Source organism: Chiloscyllium plagiosum, unplaced genomic scaffold (assembly GCF_037043375.1).
Source record: "Chiloscyllium plagiosum isolate Xiang-an unplaced genomic scaffold, Cpla_swu_hap1 HiC_scaffold_5, whole genome shotgun sequence".
NCBI lineage: Eukaryota > Metazoa > Chordata > Chondrichthyes > Orectolobiformes > Hemiscylliidae > Chiloscyllium > Chiloscyllium plagiosum.
This window is the reverse complement of record NW_028270143.1, coordinates 20760932-20780332: the sequence shown is the minus strand read 5'-3', so window position 1 is coordinate 20780332 and position 19401 is coordinate 20760932. Positions and strand designations below refer to the sequence as shown.

The 19401-nt window shown below is 38.6% G+C and overlaps 1 protein-coding gene across 1 annotated transcript in view; it reads right to left on the bottom strand.

Annotated features, from left to right (window-relative positions):
- Positions 1 to 1109: 1109 nt before the first annotated feature.
- The window catches only part of LOC122549738 (inactive ubiquitin thioesterase OTULINL-like), a 48649-nt gene continuing 30357 nt past the window's right edge, over positions 1110 to 19401 (bottom strand). Inside the window, exons 2-8 of the mRNA XM_043689661.2 lie at positions 15693 to 15852; positions 14480 to 14502; positions 14303 to 14394; positions 12354 to 12503; positions 7926 to 8051; positions 5551 to 5820; positions 1110 to 4481 (exon numbers count right to left, since the gene is read on the bottom strand). Coding sequence (XP_043545596.1) covers positions 4302 to 4481; positions 5551 to 5820; positions 7926 to 8051; positions 12354 to 12503; positions 14303 to 14394; positions 14480 to 14502; positions 15693 to 15852 — 1001 coding nt within the window. The 3' untranslated portion in view covers positions 1110 to 4301. The remainder of the gene's footprint in view (positions 4482 to 5550; positions 5821 to 7925; positions 8052 to 12353; positions 12504 to 14302; positions 14395 to 14479; positions 14503 to 15692; positions 15853 to 19401) is intronic.

The following is a 19401-nucleotide window of genomic DNA, read 5'->3' as shown; positions in this document are numbered from 1 at the left end:
CCAAAAATGCACACCGTATTCCAAAAGTGGTTTAAATAACGTCCTGTAAAGTCACAACATAATCTCCAACTCCTATACTCAATGCACTGACCAGTAAAGGCAATATACCAAACATTTTCTTCACTATCATGTTGACCTGGCACTCCACTTTCAAGGAGTTATGAACCTGCACTCCAAGGTCTCTTTGTTCAGCAACACGCTCCAGGACCTTATCATTGCATGTATAAGTCCTGCCCTGATTTGCCTTTCCGAAATGCAGCACCTCACATTTGTCTAAATTAAACTCCATCTGCCACGTCTTGGTCCATTGGCTCATCTGATCAAGGTCCTGTTGTAATCGGAGGTAACCCTCTTCGCTGTCCACCACACCTCCCAATTTTGGTGTCATCTGAAAACTTACTAACCATACCTCCTATGTTCACATCCAAATCATTTATATAAATGAAGAAAAGCAGTGGACCCAGCACCGATCCTTGTGTCATACTGCTTGTCACAGGCCTCCAGTCTGAAAAGCAACCCTCCACAACCACCCTGTCTTTCATCTTTGAGCCAGTTCTGTATCCAAATGGCTATTTTTCCCTATATTTCATCTGATCTAACTTTGCTAACTAGTTTACCATTTGGAATCTTGTCGAATGCCTTGTTTCATAGAATCAGAGAATCCGCACAGTTTGGGAGCAGGTCATTCAGCCCACTGAATCTACACTAACCCTCCAAAAGAACATCCCACCCAGATTCACACACCCCAACCCTATCCCTGTAAACCTGCATTTCCCATGACTAATCCATCCAGCCTGTACATCCCTGGACACCATGGGCAATTTAACATGACCAATCCATGTAACCTGCACATACTTGGTCTGAGAGAGTAACCCAGAACACTTGGAGGAAACTCTCACAATCACTTGGAAAATGTGCAAACTCCACACAAACATTTGCCAGAAGGTCCCTGGCGCTGTTATGCAGTAGTCTAACCACTGTGCCACCATGCTGCTCCAAGACATGATATATTTTCTTTAGTATCAAAAAAAAATGAAGATTTAAAAATTTCTTTTACTCATGGCCAATTTCAGTATGTTAATCAACAAATACTCAAATAAATCAATACAAATGCTTTAACCTGTATTTGCCATGAAAAATTGAATACAATTTTAAAATCAATTTTTAAAATAATGCAATTATACAGTTTTATATTTATTGCCAAGCTTTATCTTAGTAACAAGCTTAACTACAAAATTCACTCGAAATGACTATCCCCTTTTAAGAAATAAATAGTATGTTTATAGACAGTATGAGAATGCTTAATCTTTCCCAACTTGAAATTAATATTAAAAATAGTAAACCAATTCTCATTATTAGAAGCATAAACCTTTTGTGAACAAAATATACAGAAGTATCACATACATAAATGATTGATGTTAAATTTCCCACTGCATATTTCTATAAATAAGTGAAAGAAAATGGAGAAATAAATGGAAATAAGTTTTATATAATACAGGTATCAAACTAATCTTTTTAGAAATATCTTTTTTGTCTATTTGTTCATAATATGTCATCACCTAAATGTTCATATATTATATAAATGCCTCGAACCCCTGTGGCTAAATAAATTCAAATACAAATATGGAAAATCAGCTGCAGAAACAACATTCTCCAAGTTGCCACGAAAAAAATTTAAAAAAAAAATCCCCAGAAAGCTGAGGTTTTCACTGGTACCAATATCAGGACACTCAGTAAAGAGTAGGTTACCTAAAAGAAGCATCTAAGTAATAAAGTAACATAACCTTTTTTTCTCTTAGGAGGGACAATGTTTCAGATGGGTTGTGAAGAGGACAGAAAACAGTAAGAAACAAGTGCACCAGTCACCATAAAGAAAAAAACTAGCATTTTTACAATGTCACTCAAACAAAGAGCCTTTACCATGAACGAAATACTGCTTTATGTGCAGTCATTTCATCAAAGCACCAAATTATTTATTTCACTATTTTGTGTATCAAACCACTATCAAGTATGATGTAAAACAAATAAGCAATGCCTCATTGGTAGAGGATTGTTGGTGTTAATATTTAAACACAGAAGGAAAATATAATGTAGTTGCCATGGCTCTTGAGCTGATCAGATCAATGGCACCACAAACTGGGGCACGATTTTATAAGCCCTTACTGACAGGTTTGTAGCAGGGGAGGAAACCAAAAATTCCATGATTGGCCCTCATGCATGCCTCAAACCTGTCCACAATTTTACAGGTGGTGACAGATTAGTTAAGATTCACCCATTCTCACTCCAAGTGGGCTTGCTTCCTGGTTCACCTCAATTTTCTGGCCCAAGGAGGATAAGTTCAGGGATAGAAGGTTGACCTATAGGTCAGTCTGTCTGGGTCTTGAATTAAGGGGCTGTTTTAACATTAGATGCCCTAAAGATCTGTCTCCACGGATGCTTCATCCCCCAGCCAATCCATCAAGACCTCCCATCCCTCTTTTCCTCCTTTCTTTGAACCAAACTTCACCACTGATACCTATTGCAATACCTGAGCACTTACCTTTGTCTTAGAGTCCAGGAATTCACGGCCATTTTTATTGCCCCTTTGTAGCTTTCTCGAGAGCATAATCATATAAATATTAAGAGCAAAGGTGGGCCATTCAGCCTGTCAATTAATGCTCCTTAGAGCCTTAAATAGTTACAAGACTGTGGTCAGTGGAAAACTGTTTCCTCCCAATGCTTCAGGTCGTGGACCAGAAAACCCTTCCATCCAAAAAAACAAACATCCTTTTGGAATTTAGTTTATCCTAGTGGTTGTACCCTATTCAGAGGGATAAATACATTTGTTCAGGATGCATATAAGGGATCTAGAACAGAATGTGTAGAAGACAAGATCTCAATGCGTTACTGGGAATGCTACGTAATTTGAAACGCAAAGTACTGGATGAAATATTAAACTGAGAATTTTGAATGCATTTTTACTGAAATTAATGGTCAACTTTAGAAGTGTGTTATCACATGGAAGCAGGAAGTTACATTCCAGTGAATACCACAGGGATTCTTTTGCTCAAATAAAAATGCTAACAAAACCTCTCTTATTGCCCATTCCTAATCTTCCTAAAGAAAGTGATAGGCCTTCTCCTTGAATCACTGTTTATGGTAATGGTGCTTCTATAATGACGTTAGGTGGGCTACTAAAAAGTTGGAATAATTCAGATATTTTAGGGTGCTATGATTTCTGATCCCTAGCCAATGAGTTGGGAGCAAACATGCCCACAATCCTGGCTGGTTCGCTGGATCAATTTAATTGATCTGCGATGAAATCCCACTTTGGAAAATTGATCTATTTCATCTGATTGGCCAGCAAACTCTAGTACCAGTAGCACCAGGCAGGAGCAGTGATAACTGCTGAAGCTAGAGCCAGCATCAAAGAAGAGCCCAAACTCGGAGGTACATTTCAGTTTTGCCTTGGCAGAGGGGCAGCATAGTGACTCAGTGGTTAGCACTGCTGCCACACAGCGCCAGGGACCTGGGTTTGATTCCAGCCTTGGGCGACTGTGTGTGGAGTTTGCACATTCTACCAGTGTCTGCACAGGTTTTCTCCGGGTGTTCCGGATTCCTCCCATAATCCAAACATGTGCAGGTCAGGTGAATTGGTCACGCTAAATTGCCCATACTGTTCAGGGCAAAATGTAGGGTAATAGGTCTGGGTGGGATACTGTTCAGAGGGTCGGTGTGGACTTGTTGGGCCTGTTTCCACACTATAGGGATTCTAATTCTAAAATTAGAAAAAAAAACTGGTAAGTCCTGGTGACATGAGTGGCAGCTTAATTTGAGAGGGCAGGGAAAGGGAAACGAGGCAAATATGACTTGGCACCACCTCTGATGTCTCCATAGATCCATGGAGGATGAACACCCGATTTCAACCTTGACAGTCAGGCTCTTCACAAGGTGTGGGCCTCAGCCTACATGGATAAAATATTGGTGGAGCTGGATAAAACACTGAAGTAGCTATTAGTGGACAAAAATGGCAGCAAGAGAGATTTAAAACTTCAACTGGTTCAGTCTTTATAAAGTGTGTTTTTTTTTGTTCACTAGTTTGAGTTTTTCATTACTTAGATCAAGATTTGCATCTTCAGGGCACCTTTGGGCTTGTAGCATTTGGCAAAATAACCAACTAATCCAAAAAACTGTTCCAATACAAATTTAAATAAAACTTGGCTGCTACAAGGTTTCTATGCATCATAACATGAAGCCAATATAAATATCCAAGACATTTACACCGGAGACAAAATGTTTCCTCCAAATCACACTAACATAATTCAGCTCCAGGCAATAGGAACATTATAATGCCGGTCATCCTCCGTCAGAAGAAGAACTTCATGCCATTCCCTATGGCAGCTTACAGGATAACAAGATTGAAATTCTTCAGTGCCATACTTATACAGTCTGAAGGTTCTGATTTTCAAATGGAGTGTGAATCCAAGGAGAAACATTTCAATCTAGGAGAAGAAGAAAGAAATAAATAGAAGAATTTCAATTTTCAGTCAGATTTATTTCAAATATAATTGATGTATTATCATACAATCATATTTCCTGTCTGGCTCGTTTTCTCTCTCCACAAGAAAAGTGCCTCGGCCCTCATCATAGTCAAACATCCACCTTTTAGCATTCTTTTCCTCTAAAGATGATCCATGAAGTTATCATTTCCAGAACCATGCACAGCTCTCTTTCACTATGCTGGAATCCATCCAGTTCTACTACTCAGAATACTGAAGCAGCCCAAAACCAAAGATCACAAGTTATATTCTGTGGATTATTAGCAAAGTGCATTTTGCTCTTCGATATCCATACATGTCGATCATGTCCTCTAATGCTTCTTCTCCACTCTCTTGCTTGATGAGACTGGCCATGTTGGAATCCACTGTCACCTAACCAATCATAGTCAGTACATCTTTAGCAATAGCCTCTGTTCCTGCCTTCTCAACTTTGCAGTAGTCCCTCAAGGATTCATACTTAGGTCTTTCTTCTTGTTGACATAATCTTTCTCCCTCTACACAACATTGCTTCACTTTTAGGGATGTCACCCGTCTCACTACCTAATGTTTGGTGACCTAGCATGTAATTAGGATGAGCAAAAGCAAATATTTTCTTTCACAGACAGCAAACAAGCTGGAATTGTAATGCTGTAAATGGAACCAGACATTCACATCAAAAAATTATACATCTATACAGAACAAAGAGATTATTCATTTAGTCCATTCAAACACACCAGCGTTCTGTATGCTAATACCTCCCTCGCATTGCTTATTTCTGTAAACATTTCACTTGATTATAAATCAGGTTAGTAGATTACCACAGTAAAAAGTGTGTCTCATGTGGGTGAAGTTAGAAATTGTATTATCCATAATCAATCACAGTGTTATGCATATTATACTATGGAAGAGTTAATTGTTATATGTGAGGCATGTAGTATTCATATTTGCATGTTATGGCTATTCCAAATACAGATTCATGATTTTGCATTCAGACAAATAAAGAAAATTTCCAAACACCATAATCAGTACATACCTGCTCCAGCCCACCTGTGTCACCAACACAGTTGAGGTGGTTCAACATGAAACTTAAAGGATCTGGTGAAGAATCACGAGCAAAGAAAATAAAACAAAAGCTGGGAACATCTTTTCCATTTTTCATGTCGTCATAAAGCTGAACCACAACGTACAACATAAGAAATTTCATGGCTTCAAATATCTTGTATTCATTTTCCTGGTCACTGAATAATTTCATACATATTTCTATTCTTTTCCCTTGGTCTTTAATTCCATGAATGTTGATCCACTGGAACAAATAGAACATATTTTTAATCAGAATGCAAGAAATTGGTTTAACAGTTATCTACTCAATTGGCTAATTGTATACAGGCAAATAGCATGACAGAAAAGTAAAAGCCTATGGCTGGACATTAGAACTTCAAGACATAAGAGTTGATAGTGCTAAGGGTGAAAGTGTCCCCACTTTAAGTACATTTCCTTGACTGTTGTGTAGAGTATTACTTCCTACCTACCCCCATTAAAAAGACTAAGCCTTGAACTCAGCATAGCTCTATAGAGATGACTATTTCTCAATCCAGCAAGTTGATATTCCAGAGCAAAATATCTCATTAATTAAGATTTCAGAAGATGATGATACAGCAGATACATTTTCAAAAAAGCTAGACACAAAGAAATCCAACAATAGACTACTTTGAACAGAGTTTGGCCAAACAATTTCCTATAAGGCGGCCAACATGAAGAGAAAGAATTCCACATTCTGATTTGATTCAGATGACGACTCCCGATCAGAAAAGAGAAACTCTGTTGCAAAAGAGGGCCAAGATATTAAAGAAAACGAGTGCTTTTAATGGTTGTAGTTGTTTGCTTTAAATGATGACCAATTGATAGAGTCATGGAGATGTACAGCACAGAAACAGACCCTTCAGTCCAATGAGGGTTGTTACAGTGTTGCTTTCTCTATGCTACTTCTTAGACCCAATTCTGGATCAAGGTTCCTCAGTTTATTATGGTTCTATATGATTAAAGAATGAAGCAGCTCCCATTCCTTATTTACCTACCCTCTCCATTGGTTATAACGATGCTAATTAAAAAAAGGTATGCACAACAATGGAATCCTTTCACTCAGACAAAATGAGTTTGATTTAAAAAGAGCCAATTTAACCAGATTTTCCTGAGTTAATATGGAAAATAAAGAACATGAAAGCATGGGAAGGGTTCAAGCATGAAGACCATTGCATTATTCTTAGAAAACATGTGAAGGATGTAGCCATTAAAGAGGAAATACTCTGGAACCATGATGACATGAATCTTGGAATGCTAACGAGAGGTCTGGATACAAACACAAGCTCTGTTGAATATTTTGCAAACATCACCGGATATGGAAAATGTTCCAGATGACTGCAAGTTTGCCTCCTGTGTCTTTTTTCACTTCTTAAACAAAGTAACCATAAAATCAGTCACCCAGCATCAGTTGCAAAAAGAAAAATGCTGGAAATACTTAACTTCAGAAGGACATGTGTGGGTTAATAAATTGGGCAGGAAGATCTCAAGACTAAATAAAATGTGACAAAATAAAATCTGGTTGGATGAATGAAGAAATAAACAATAAAATGGTGAAACTTTAAAAAAGAAACATGGTAGAATAGACCACATGGTACACATTTACATCAATCCTAAATGTGATACTGTACTTTAATCATAATTAATAACAGTCAGGCAAGGTTTAATGTAAAACCTTGGTTGAAGGAAGAATAAACAAGTATAATGGAGATGAGGCACTGTAATAGCAGTGAGGGAGAAAGCTTAAAAAAAGGAGACAGCTAATGAGAAGTGAGAAAGTGATAAATAACATGAATCCAATAACAAGAGAATTTAAAGAGGAAGAAGTAATTATTTAAATAAACTGAAAATTAAACTGGGAATATGCACACAAAATACAAAACAGAAATGAAATCAATACTATTCTGCATTCTATCTGGGAATTTAAAGAGTATTTCACTTAAATGTGCTGTATTTTGTTTCAACCTCTTGATAGCTTATGGTATTTTTTCATGGAATACAGTGTCAAAAAGATGTAACCCTCTTTGGTCAGAGGAAGTAGACCCTTAGACTTAGTTTATGTAGGAGTACTTTTGAATGATAGCACTGTCTACAGAACTTTCCAACTGTTTCAGCACACTGTAACATTGTGCACAAAGTTCGCTCACTGCTGTAAGTCTGACTGCCAGATTTGATTGCAAAATATCACTGAATACAAGTCAAAATTTATTAATTTACAGCAAAACACTTTGGAACTCTTGATGATAAAAAGTACTTGTGTAATTTGTTCCAATCTTTAAGGGCGTGATTCTCTACTTTTGGGTAATCTTCATTTCTACACAAATACTTTACCTGCACTTTAAGGAATTCCAGATATTTGCGTAATTTTCCAAATACATTATTCCCAGTGTATTTCTCAGGACCAAAACTGTACTGCTGTACCCAGTTGCAGCCTTGTGTAAACACTTTTTCAGGAATCTAGAAATGAAGTTAAAAAAATTTAAAAATTCTCTCTTTTATTGTATTTCACACATCAATCAAATATGTTCAAATGGTGAACGAGTAAAGATTAAACTGAGTAATGATTGAGCCATGCAATTTTCAAAATAGTTGCACAGAAAAATTATTTGCTGTGCTTGTATCACATCCATAATGGTTTGTTGGAGTGGGTCATTTAGCCTCTTCAGCCTGCTGTACCATTCAAGTAGATCATGGCGAATCTTTCTCATCTCAACTCGATTTTCCTGTGCTGGTCAATTCTGCATACCACTTCATTTTTAAAATCAAATCTACTGACCTCTCTCAAATGATGATGGACTGAGTCTCCACAGCTCTCCACAGATTCACCACTGAATAAAGAAATTCCTTGTTACTTCAGTCTTAATGGCTACTCTTTATATCTTGTTCAAGCTGATTAATTTTGCTAAGTCAGTTCATAGAGTCATACAGCATGGAAGCAGACCCTTCAGCTCACCACGTCTATGCTGACCAACAAACACCAAACCCACGTAGCTGCACTTGGTCCATATCCTACTATGCCCTGGCATTTTAAGCGCTCATTCAGATGCTTCTTAAATGTTATGACAGTACTTGCCTCCACTGCCCTCTCAATGCAGCACGTTTCATATATCTAATAACCTCTGGATGAAAATAAATTTTCTCAGATCTCCTCTGAACCACTTGCTTCTCAACTTAAATGTACATCCTCTAGTCTTAGACAGGTCTGCCATGGGGGAAAAAGAGATTCTCACAATCAATCCTGTCATAATTTTGTATACCTCAATCAGACACTTTGTCAGCCTCCTCTGCTCCAAGGAAAACTAACTCAAATTAGTCAGTTTCTCCCCAAAACTAACACTTTCCATCCCTGGCAACATCTTGGCGAATCTCCCCTGCATCCTCTCCAGTGCAACCACATCCTTCTGTCAGTATAGTTTCCAGAACTCTGCACACAGGATTCATCTTTGGCTTAACCAATGTTTTATAAAGTTGTAACAAGGCTCCTTGCTCCAATATTCTATACCCCAGCTAATGAGGGCAAGCATCCCCTATGCCTTCTTCACCACCCTGAGCTGACACCTTCATGAATTTATAGATTTGTATACCAAGATCCCTTTGTTTGTCAGTACTCCATAGGAACCTACCATTCATTGTGTCTATCCTTCCCTTATTAGATCTCAAAAAAATGCTTTACCTCACACGTAGTGGAATTAAATTCCAACTGCCCAATTTATCAGTTAATTAATATCAGATCGTATCCTCTTCACTATCAACAACACCCACAATTTTCGTCTCTTCTGCAAACTTACCAAGTAAACCTTGTACATTCACATCCAAGTTATTAACATGCATAACAAACATCAAGGGTCCCAGCACTCATCCCTTTAGTACACGGCTGATCACGTTTCCAATTACCAAATATGTAGATAGGCCAACAAGAGGTGAGGCCATACTGGATTTGGTTCTGGGTAATGAACCAGGCCAGGTGTTAGAATTAGAGGTAGGTGAGCACTTTGGGGACAGTGACCACAATTCGGTGACTTTTACTCTAGTGATGGAGAGGGATAAGTGTGCACTACAGGGCAAGAGTTATAGCTGGGGGCAGGGAAATTATGATGCGGTGAGGCATGACTTAGGATGTGTGGCTTGGAAAAGTAAGCTTCAAGGCGTAATTGATATGTGGAGCTTGTTCAAGGAGCAACTATTGAGTGTCCTTGATAAGTATGTACCCGTCAGGCAGGGAGGAAAGGGTCATGTGAGGGAGCCGTAGTTTAATAAGGAATTGGAATCCCTTGTTAAATGGAAGAGGGCGGCCTATGTAAAGATGAGGCATGAAGGTTCAATTGGGGTGATTGAGAGTTATAAGGTAGCCAGGAAGGACCTGAAGAGAGAGCTAAGAGCAGCAAGGAGGGGACATGAAAGGTCCTTAGTTGGTAGGATTAGGGAAAACCCTAAGGCTTTCTATAGGTATGTCAGGAATAAAAGAATGACTAGGGCAGGAATAGATCCAGTCAAGGATAGTAGTGGGAAGTTGCGTGTGGAGGCTGAAGAGATTGGGGAGACACTGAATGAATACTTTTCGTCAGTATTCAATCAGGAACAGGACATTGTTGTCAATGTGAATACTGAGTCACAATTAAGTAGAATGGATGGCTTTGAGGTATGTAGAGAAGAGGTGTTGGAAATTCTGGAAAGGGTGAAAATAGATAAGTCCCCTGGGCCTGATGGCATTTATCCTAGGATTCTCTGGGAAGCGAGGGAGGAGATTGCAGAGCCATTGGCCTTGATTTTTATGTCCTTGTTGTCTACAGGAGTAGTGCCAGAAGATTGGAGGCTAGCAAATGTGGTTCCCTTGTTCAAGAAGGGGAGTAGGGATAACCCTAGTAACTATAGGCCAGTGAGTCTCACTTCTGTTGTGGCAAAATCTTAGAGAGAATTGTAAGGGATAGTATTTATGAACATCTGGATAGGAATAATGTGATCAAGGATAGTCAGCATGGTTTTGTGAAGGGCAGGTCGTGCCTCACAAACCTTATTGAATTCTTTGAGAAGGTGACTAAGGAGGTGGACGAGGGGAAAGCGGTAGATGTGGTGTATATGGATTTTAGTAAGGCGTTTGATAAGGTTCCCCATGGTAGACTACTGCAAAAAATACGGTGGTATGGCATTGAGGGTGAGTTGGAGGTTTGGATTAGGAGTTAGCTGGCTGGAAGAAGACAGAGGGTAGTAGTTGATGGCAAAGGTTCATCTTGGAGTGCAGTTACTAGCGGTGTTCCGCAAGGATCTGTTCTGGGACCATTGCTGTTTGTCATTTTCATAAATGACCTGGAAGAGGGGTTAGAAGGTTGGGTGAGCAAGTTTGCGGATGATACGAAAGTCGGAGGAGTTGTAGACAGTGAGGAAGGATGTGGCAGGTTACAGCGGGATATAGATAAGCTGCAGAGCTGGGCAGAAAGGTGGCAAATGGAGTTCAATGTAGCTAAGTGTGAGGTGATTCACTTTGGTAAGAGCAACAAAAAGATGGGGTACTGGGCTAATGGTCGGATACTTGGTAGTGTGGATGAGCAGAGGGATCTTGGTGTCCATGTACACAGATCTTTGAAAGTTGCCACCCAGGTAAATAGTGCGGTGAAGAAGGCATATGGCGTACTGGCTTTTATTGGTAGAGGAATTGAGTTCCGGAGTACTGAGGTCATGTTGCAGTTGTATAAGACTCTGGTGCGGCCGCAGCTGGAGTATTGTGTGCAGTTTTGGTCGCCATACTATAGGAAGGATGTGGAGGCACTGGAACAGGTGCAGGAGGAGGTTTACCAGGATGTTGCCTGGTATGGTAGAAAGATCGTATGAGGAAAGGCTGAGGCACTTGGGGTTGTTTTCATTGGAGAAAAGAAGGTTTAGGGGTGACTTGATAGAGGTGTACAAGATGATTAGGGGTTTAGATAGGGTCGACAGTGAGAATCTTTTTCCACGTATGGAGTCAGCTATTACAAGGGGGCATAGCTTTAAATTAAGGGGGGGGGTAGGTATAGGACAGATGTTAGGGGTAGGTTCTTTACTCAGCGAGTCGTGAGTTCATGGAATGCCCTGCCAGTAGCAGTGGTGGACTCTCCCTCATTATGGGCATTTAAGCGGGCATTGGAGCGGCATATGGAGGATAGTGGGCTAATGTAGGTTAGGTGGGCTTGGATCGGCGCAACATCGAGGGCCGAAGGGCCTGTACTGCGCTGTATTCTTCTATGTTCTATGTAAAAACAATCTTCCACCATCAACTTTTGTCTCTTACATGCAAGTCAGTTTTGGATCCATTCATTAACTTGATATTAATCTGTTTCTCTGTCCACAAATGCCACCAGGTCTGCCAGTTTCTTCAGAATTTTGTATATTACCCCAAAACAACACATAGCTTTGTATAATGTTCAACAAACACATCAGCGATATTCCAAAACACGTTGGCAGCAGCTAAGTTCCACTACCCAACATTTCCAACACCCCTTCTTAGAAATAATGATGAATGAGAGGGAAGAAGTAAAGACAGAACACAATTTTACAGCAAAGGTATCATAGATCTGCTCTTGAACACAAAAACAAAATCTGCTTCAGAAGAAAATATGGTGTATTTCAAACAAAAGTGCCGTTATTTCAGCAGGTCATTTTTCCAAAGGCTGACTGAAATGTAGCACTCTTTTTGTGAACATAAGACATGCAGTTGACAACCCTTCAGTGTTTTTACAGATTGCAGTGCAACACTTGTCTGCATCTCCTTGATAGAAATCAAGTTACCTTAGTTACATCCTGTTCTCTTATCCATGATGGAAGAGGTAAACCCTGGCTGAGAATCTGAAATAAAACTGCCCTCAATGCACAGTAGTTGTCTCCTCTAATTTTCCGTAAGTGTTTGATGTTGTGCACCAAATAAATATCTTCATAAGCCTAGAACACAGAAAGGTATTCATACAATAAACATTCCACATATCAGCATCAAGTTATCTCCAAAATAATTTCCCCAAAACCTTATTCAATCAGTTATAATCCATGCATTTTAAAAATATTTAGTATCAAGAGTCACCATCTTAAAGAGTAAATATAATATCTTGATTTAACAGCGTCACATTGTTGTACTTTTTTAAACCATGTTAAGGAATTTGAAAGTATATCTTACAAATTTTTAGATAAGTAGCAAGTTCTCGACCTTCCTTTGTTCTAGCCATGTTGCTTTAATGTGGCCATAAATCATTGCTCAACTAGATCGTATCTGATATTCATGTCAAAAGGTTTCTTCGCATGTAGCTGTCACACCACAATCATTTCTAATCATTTCACTTCTAGATTTTACATACTTGTTAGTTTCATATTACCAAGACAATCACTAATGTTCACTCTTAATGGTAGAAAGCAACTATTTTTCATAACAGCATTTTAAAACACTTATCAGATGAAATGACCAGATATTTTGTACTGGTGTTTACTGTAAACAATGTAAATAACATTACAGAATAAGTTGTAAATCAGGGAGAGAGGAACCTAAGAAAATTAGTAATACCAAGGGAGTAGTACTTAACAAACTGGTGGACCCGTGAGCTGACATTTGCCAGATCATATGAGTGTCATCTGAGGATCTCAAAAGCTACTGGTGAGGTAGTTGATGCACTGATTTTAATTTTTCACAATTTCCTAGCTTTGGGAAGGTTTCGTTAGAATAGAAATATTGAATGTAACTTTATTCAAAAAGAGAGGAGATAGAAAGGAAGAAACTACTGATCAGTTAACATTTATTAAATGCTAGTTGGGGAAACGTTAGATGCAATTATATCAAAGTACTTAGAAATGTTCAAAGTAATTACGCAGAGGAGCATGAGTTGTGAAAGAGAAATCACAATTTACTAATCTGTTAAAGTTCTTTGAGAAAGAAAAGCAGAACCAGTGAATCTGCTGCGCTGAGATTTTATGAAGGTTTTGGTAAGGTTATTACAGAAAGTAAAAGCTTACAGTGTAGGTAGTAGCATGTTAGAAGATTGGCTGGCTCACAGGAAATCAAGATTTTTTACTAGTTGGCAAGATGCTTCTATAAATGGCTTACAGAAATGATTCAGAGGAACGGACCGAAAGGTATGGTTGGTCCATATGTATGTTTGAAAAAAATGTGCCTTTTTCAAGTTCAGAAGTAAATCATATGAATATTAATTGCTACAGATGACTTTGTAATTATGAAATAAGAACTGTACAACAGTCTTTCAGTTGTAATTATGTTGCAACAATCCATTTGTATTTGAACTAACTATTTTTTGAACACAAACTGCACTGTTCCAAAACACTTTGACTGGGATTTTCTGAAGTGCAGACCCTGTAGGATCTTCATCATTGCAGACCCTGAAGGAATTGCCTGGAAAACTGAATTGAAGATTTCACTGGACAATTCCCCTATATTTGGAATCCTCTGACAGCATTCATTTAATTCAGGGGATTTGGACGGTCCCAGTGAAGTTATGTAAATAATTATTCATGAAAAATTAGACAATTAAATGTCTAGTCTAACTCCAGTGTAATTATTAAATTGAAGCCTCAATTTACCTCCGTACCCCAAAATGATCCAGACCCTGACCTAGCACACCCTATCCGTCTGGGGCCTGAAATGCCCTGCTGCTGGAGTTAACAACCTCCTCTACCAATGAGACACAACAACTACCTTTCACTTCCACACCCACCCCATTTACAATGTACATTATCGTTACCTTTCTCATTTGTTCAGCTTGGGCGGTACCTCCCTTCCATTCAATTCCCCCATATTCCAAAAGATCAGTTAAAGGACCAATTCCAATGTTCTCTGAACCAAATTAAGGGACAAAATATTAGTCCACTTATTAATTTTCACATAAACTAAGCAATGATTCAGAAAAATAAACACTTACTTCTGGTTTTTATCATAAATGGCCTGTAATGACAAAATAAAAAGAGGGAAAAATTAAGCTTTGTTAGTTGGTTACTCTTCAAAACAAAGTACATTAAAATACAGAACATTCACAATAATTTCAGAGACTAAGTCTGTACATGCCAATTTTCTGAAGTTTTCCTCAGCGGCTCAGCATGAATGAAGGGGGATTGTTAAATATCTATTATCCTTTCTCACCCGTTCACTAATGATTAATGCATTACTTGTAGAGTTTTGTAAATATAGAGCTCCAAAATCCATAATCATCCAATTAACCATTAGTATACAAGCATGTGAATAGCAATTTGATGCAATGAATAAATGCACATTGACTTGCGATATTATACGTCACCATCTAGTGTTCCAACTAAATCATGCTTAAAAATATGGATATTTACACCACAGACAACGCACTGCATAAAAGGGGAATTGTTTTATTGCTGATTAATTGCTATTTAGTTTCTGCCTGTAGAATTGAGCGCAGCACAACAACCTCTCTGTTGCAGATTACGTTGCAACTATTCATTTACAATAGGAGGCAATTTTATTCAAATTGCAAACTAAAATTCTGCCAAACATCAAGCTATGGTAATTACCATAAAAACTACTGGCTTGCTCAAAATTTTAATTCTGTAAATTAAATAAGTATTTTTAAGGAGTGGCAGCTAGCAGTTTATTTTTAAAACAAGTTTCTAATTTAATTGCTGTAAAACCATTATAAACTGTTAAATCAATCAGTAATTTAGAGGTATTTTGGAAATGAGGCAGCACTTCTGTTACAAGCTTATCACCTGCACAAATTATCATTTGTTTTCCAAAACCTTTAAAGAAATTAGTACAGTCTTATTTCTTCCCTTTTCATAACTCTCTAGATATCAATATGCAGGTTTGGTAGTCATTGCTATAAATGCCAAAGAATGTTTAAAATTGTTCCAGTGTGTTTTGATTGTTGCAATTGCCATTAGTAACACGGAATTCGCATAATTTTACGCAGGATGTGATGATGTGAGGAACAGAGGCTTTCTGAGATACACCTCAATTATATCCAGGCTGCTATGCAATGGTTATCAAAGTAATAAGTGGCATTAAAAAAGTACAGATAGTTTGCCTCACTTAGATGTCAGGGAGAAAAGAAGGGTAATAACACCATAGTGAATATGTGAAGCAGTAGCATATAAAATCAATAGACTTACCACCGTAGAAAATATTGTACCCATGTGTTCGGTCTTCTGATAAACAATGAACTCAACAATAATGTCACTACTCCTGCTGTGAACAACGGACTCTGAAGTTTTTTCCAGGTACTGTCTACGATCCAACAGACCATTTGTCTCCAGGAGTATAGTTTTATCTCTGTCATGGAAAATAATCAACTTTACTCAGTACATAATGAGCAAAACCACCATTCAAAAGCTTCAGGTTCACTGTAATTTCACATGAAGGCCGAAGGAAGGGAATGAAAATTAACTTTAGTTTATGCAATGGTTTCCATACCCTCAGGACACCCAAAGTTGTTCTGCAAGGCAGTGAATTACTTATTCCTGAAGAAGGGCTTATGCCCGAAACGTTGATTCTCCTGTTCCTTGGATGCTGCCTGACCTGCTGCGCTTTTCCAGCAACACATTTTCAGCTCTGATCTCCAGCATCTGCAGCCCTCATTTTCTCTCAGTGAATTACTTATGAAGTGTAATAACAATTACTCTACAGGTAAATGTGGCAGATAATTTACAAATTAAGTCCTCCAACAGCAATAACATGAATTACCAAACAATATGCTGCTTTGGTGAGATTGGTTGAGAGATAAATATTGGCCATGAAAACTGCTCAATTCTTCTTCAAATAATGCCACAAGATCTTTTACATTCACCCAAGATGATAGACAAGGGCTCAGTTTAATATCTCATACTGAAGAGCACTTGCAGCAGTACACTAGCCCCTCAGAAATGCCAGCTCTAACCTGTACTGACTACTTTACGAAGGCCTGCAAATCCTAGTTCAGTTGATAGTGCCACTTCTTCTTATTCTTCAAATTGAGAAACCCAAGTAAAAAGTCAAGACCCGTTGGGCTGAAATTTCACGTCAAAGGCAGGAATCAGGAAGCAGCACCATTTGTAAACTGTCCTCCATTGGCAAGCTACCAAGAAAACAGGATATGCCTGTATACGGCCCCATTTGTGCCAGAGTCAGGTCTCATCAGACCCGAGGTGGCAAGGCTCTAAAACCTCTACCACAGGAAAGAGATATGGATCATGTGTTTGTGGATGCCTAAGGGTCTGCAGAGATACTTTCTCGGTGATCTACAAAATAATGAGTCATCAAGGAGATAAAACAGTCCAATTATCAGACATGTGGAAAATTCACCAAACACTGATGACTGAATGTGGGATAGTACATAATAAGGATATGTTACAGAAGGTTTGTTGAATTTGTAGGAGAAAGGACTGCAGATCAGAGTTGGAAAGTGTGGCACTGGAAAAGCACAGGTCAGACAGCATCTGAGGAGCAGGACAATCGACGTTTCGGGCATAAGCCCTTCGCTGGATAGATACTTCAGAAATACCAATAGCAATTAAGAGGGGATATTAAATCTTTTCTGTAAAATATACTTCGCACATATTCTATGTTGTTTAACATACTTCAATTAGTTCAGTATCACCGAGAACCAGTGATTCTGGTTTGTATAAGAGTTAATACATAAATTGATACGGAGAAAAGACAGGGAAACTGCCACTTAGCTTCAGTGAGGTGGTTCACATCAATACAGACTGATACTAATCACCTCAACCTTGATGCAGGTAGCAAACAGCTTGAGTTGAACATTTTCAGCCCAATAATCTCATATAATTAAACCTATTTAATGAAAAAATATCTGTGGAGAAGAGAAAAACCCTCAAAAACGTAGAATATTGTTTGTAAAGTTACTAGTCTTACCAGACCATAGGGATGCTCTCTCAATTGATGGTGATGGTTTAATATGAGAGTCCCTACGTCTCTTGTGGGGGCAAGAGGTTGAGAAGTAGAATTCTTAATGGCAACCTCAGTTGGTGTGGGAATTTTGATCTGTTATGCAATGCTGTTATCATAGAATTTCTAAGCACTAAGTAATTATTTAACTGAATTATTACCATACAAATTTCAGCTCAAACATATTAAGCTATCAACTACAAAGCCAAATTTAATTCCATAAGACAGAGGATCTTGAACTGTAGGAGTGGACAGAAGATGAGTGGATTCTGCAGTTTAAAAAAAAACAGGCCCAACTATTTCATTACATAGCAGTAAACACGGAACTTGCACATTGCGGGGAAAAGTGACATGCTGTGAACTTTCTGGTTCAAGTCAAAAAGCATTGACAGCATGGCTTTCTTTTCAGCAATACTATCTTTTTTACCAAGTATTGTTAAATCACATCTTACTTGAAGCACTTTTATAGTATGTCCATAGAAAACATCATTATTCAATTTAGGGGTGTCCAATAATTATTAATCCATTTGAAAAAAAACACTTCAAATTAAACACTTGAGAACTGCTGATCGAGATTCATCAACATGCCTTGTAGACATGACCATTGCCAGCAGATTTCCTTGCCAGTGTTTGAACTGATGCCATGCCTTCGTGAGGTCTGGAGTCAATGTTGAGGAAGCCCAAGGTGACTCCATCCCACCTGTGTACCACTGTGCCCCAACCTCTGGACACACCCCAGAATGGTGACATTGGTTTCCAGGAGATTATCAATAGGATATGATTCCATAAGAGTGACTATGTGAGGGTGTTGCTTGACAAGGCTGTCAGACAGGAAGGAAAGAGTTCAGAAAAGATTTACAAGCATGTTGCCAGGGTTGGAGGAGTTGAGCTATAGGGAGAGGCTGAATGGGCTGGGACTGTTTTCCCTGGAGTGTCAGAGGCTGAGGGATGACCTTATAGAGGTTTATACAATCATGGCAGGCATGGATAGGATAAATAGACAAAGTCTTTTCCCTGTGGTGTGGGAGTCCAGAACTAGAGGGCAGGTTTAGGATGCGTGTGTGGAAAGAGCTCCCAGAGGAAGTGGTGGAGGCTAGTACTATTGCAACATTTAAAAGGCATTTGGATGGGTACATGAATAAGGAGAGTCTGGAGGGATATGGGCCAAGTGCTGGCAAATGGGACTAGATTAGGTTGGGATATCTGGTCAGCATGGACAAGTTGGACCGAAGGATCTGTTTTTGTGCTGTACACCTCTAGGACTCTATGACAGCTCTCCCAATTTTGACACAAACTCCCATGTTAGCAAGACCTTCCAGAGGTTGTGCGTGCCAATTATAGTTAAGTGTTTGTCGTTTAAAGCTAACGGCAGTAAGGGAACTTAAAGGTTAACCCTTAAAATTAAAACATGTCAATAGTTGGCCAAATTAACATGGCTATATTGAAGCAGTTAAATGCAATCGCAATTTTTTCTTTCCAAATGGTTGAGTTAATTGTATACAGTCAAATTACAAATTAACATACATAACCTAACACAACAGAATTGCCAAGCTTCAAGAAATATTCCTTTAGTAGAGGGTTAGCTTGCTTTTTAATAGTGTGTACCATAGAATAGCTTAAGCATAAACTTTTCCACTGTTAGATGGTTACAGTCAGTACAACCCTGTTTGGTTTGTACCATTGTAAGGGCAGTTCAGATTATTTCTTCCAGAATTCAGTTCCTATTGTTAAAACATTGCTCCAAAAAAAAAAATGGGGCATGTCCCTTCTTAATTTGGCTATTTCCCCTCAAAACAGTTCGAACTTCTGCAAGCACTAAAGCAAAATATTGCAGATGCTGGAAATCTGAAATAAAAACAAAGTATTACTAGAAATTCTCATATCAGGCAGCATCTACGCAGAGAAACAGAACAGTTGAATGCAAGATGATGTGTCATC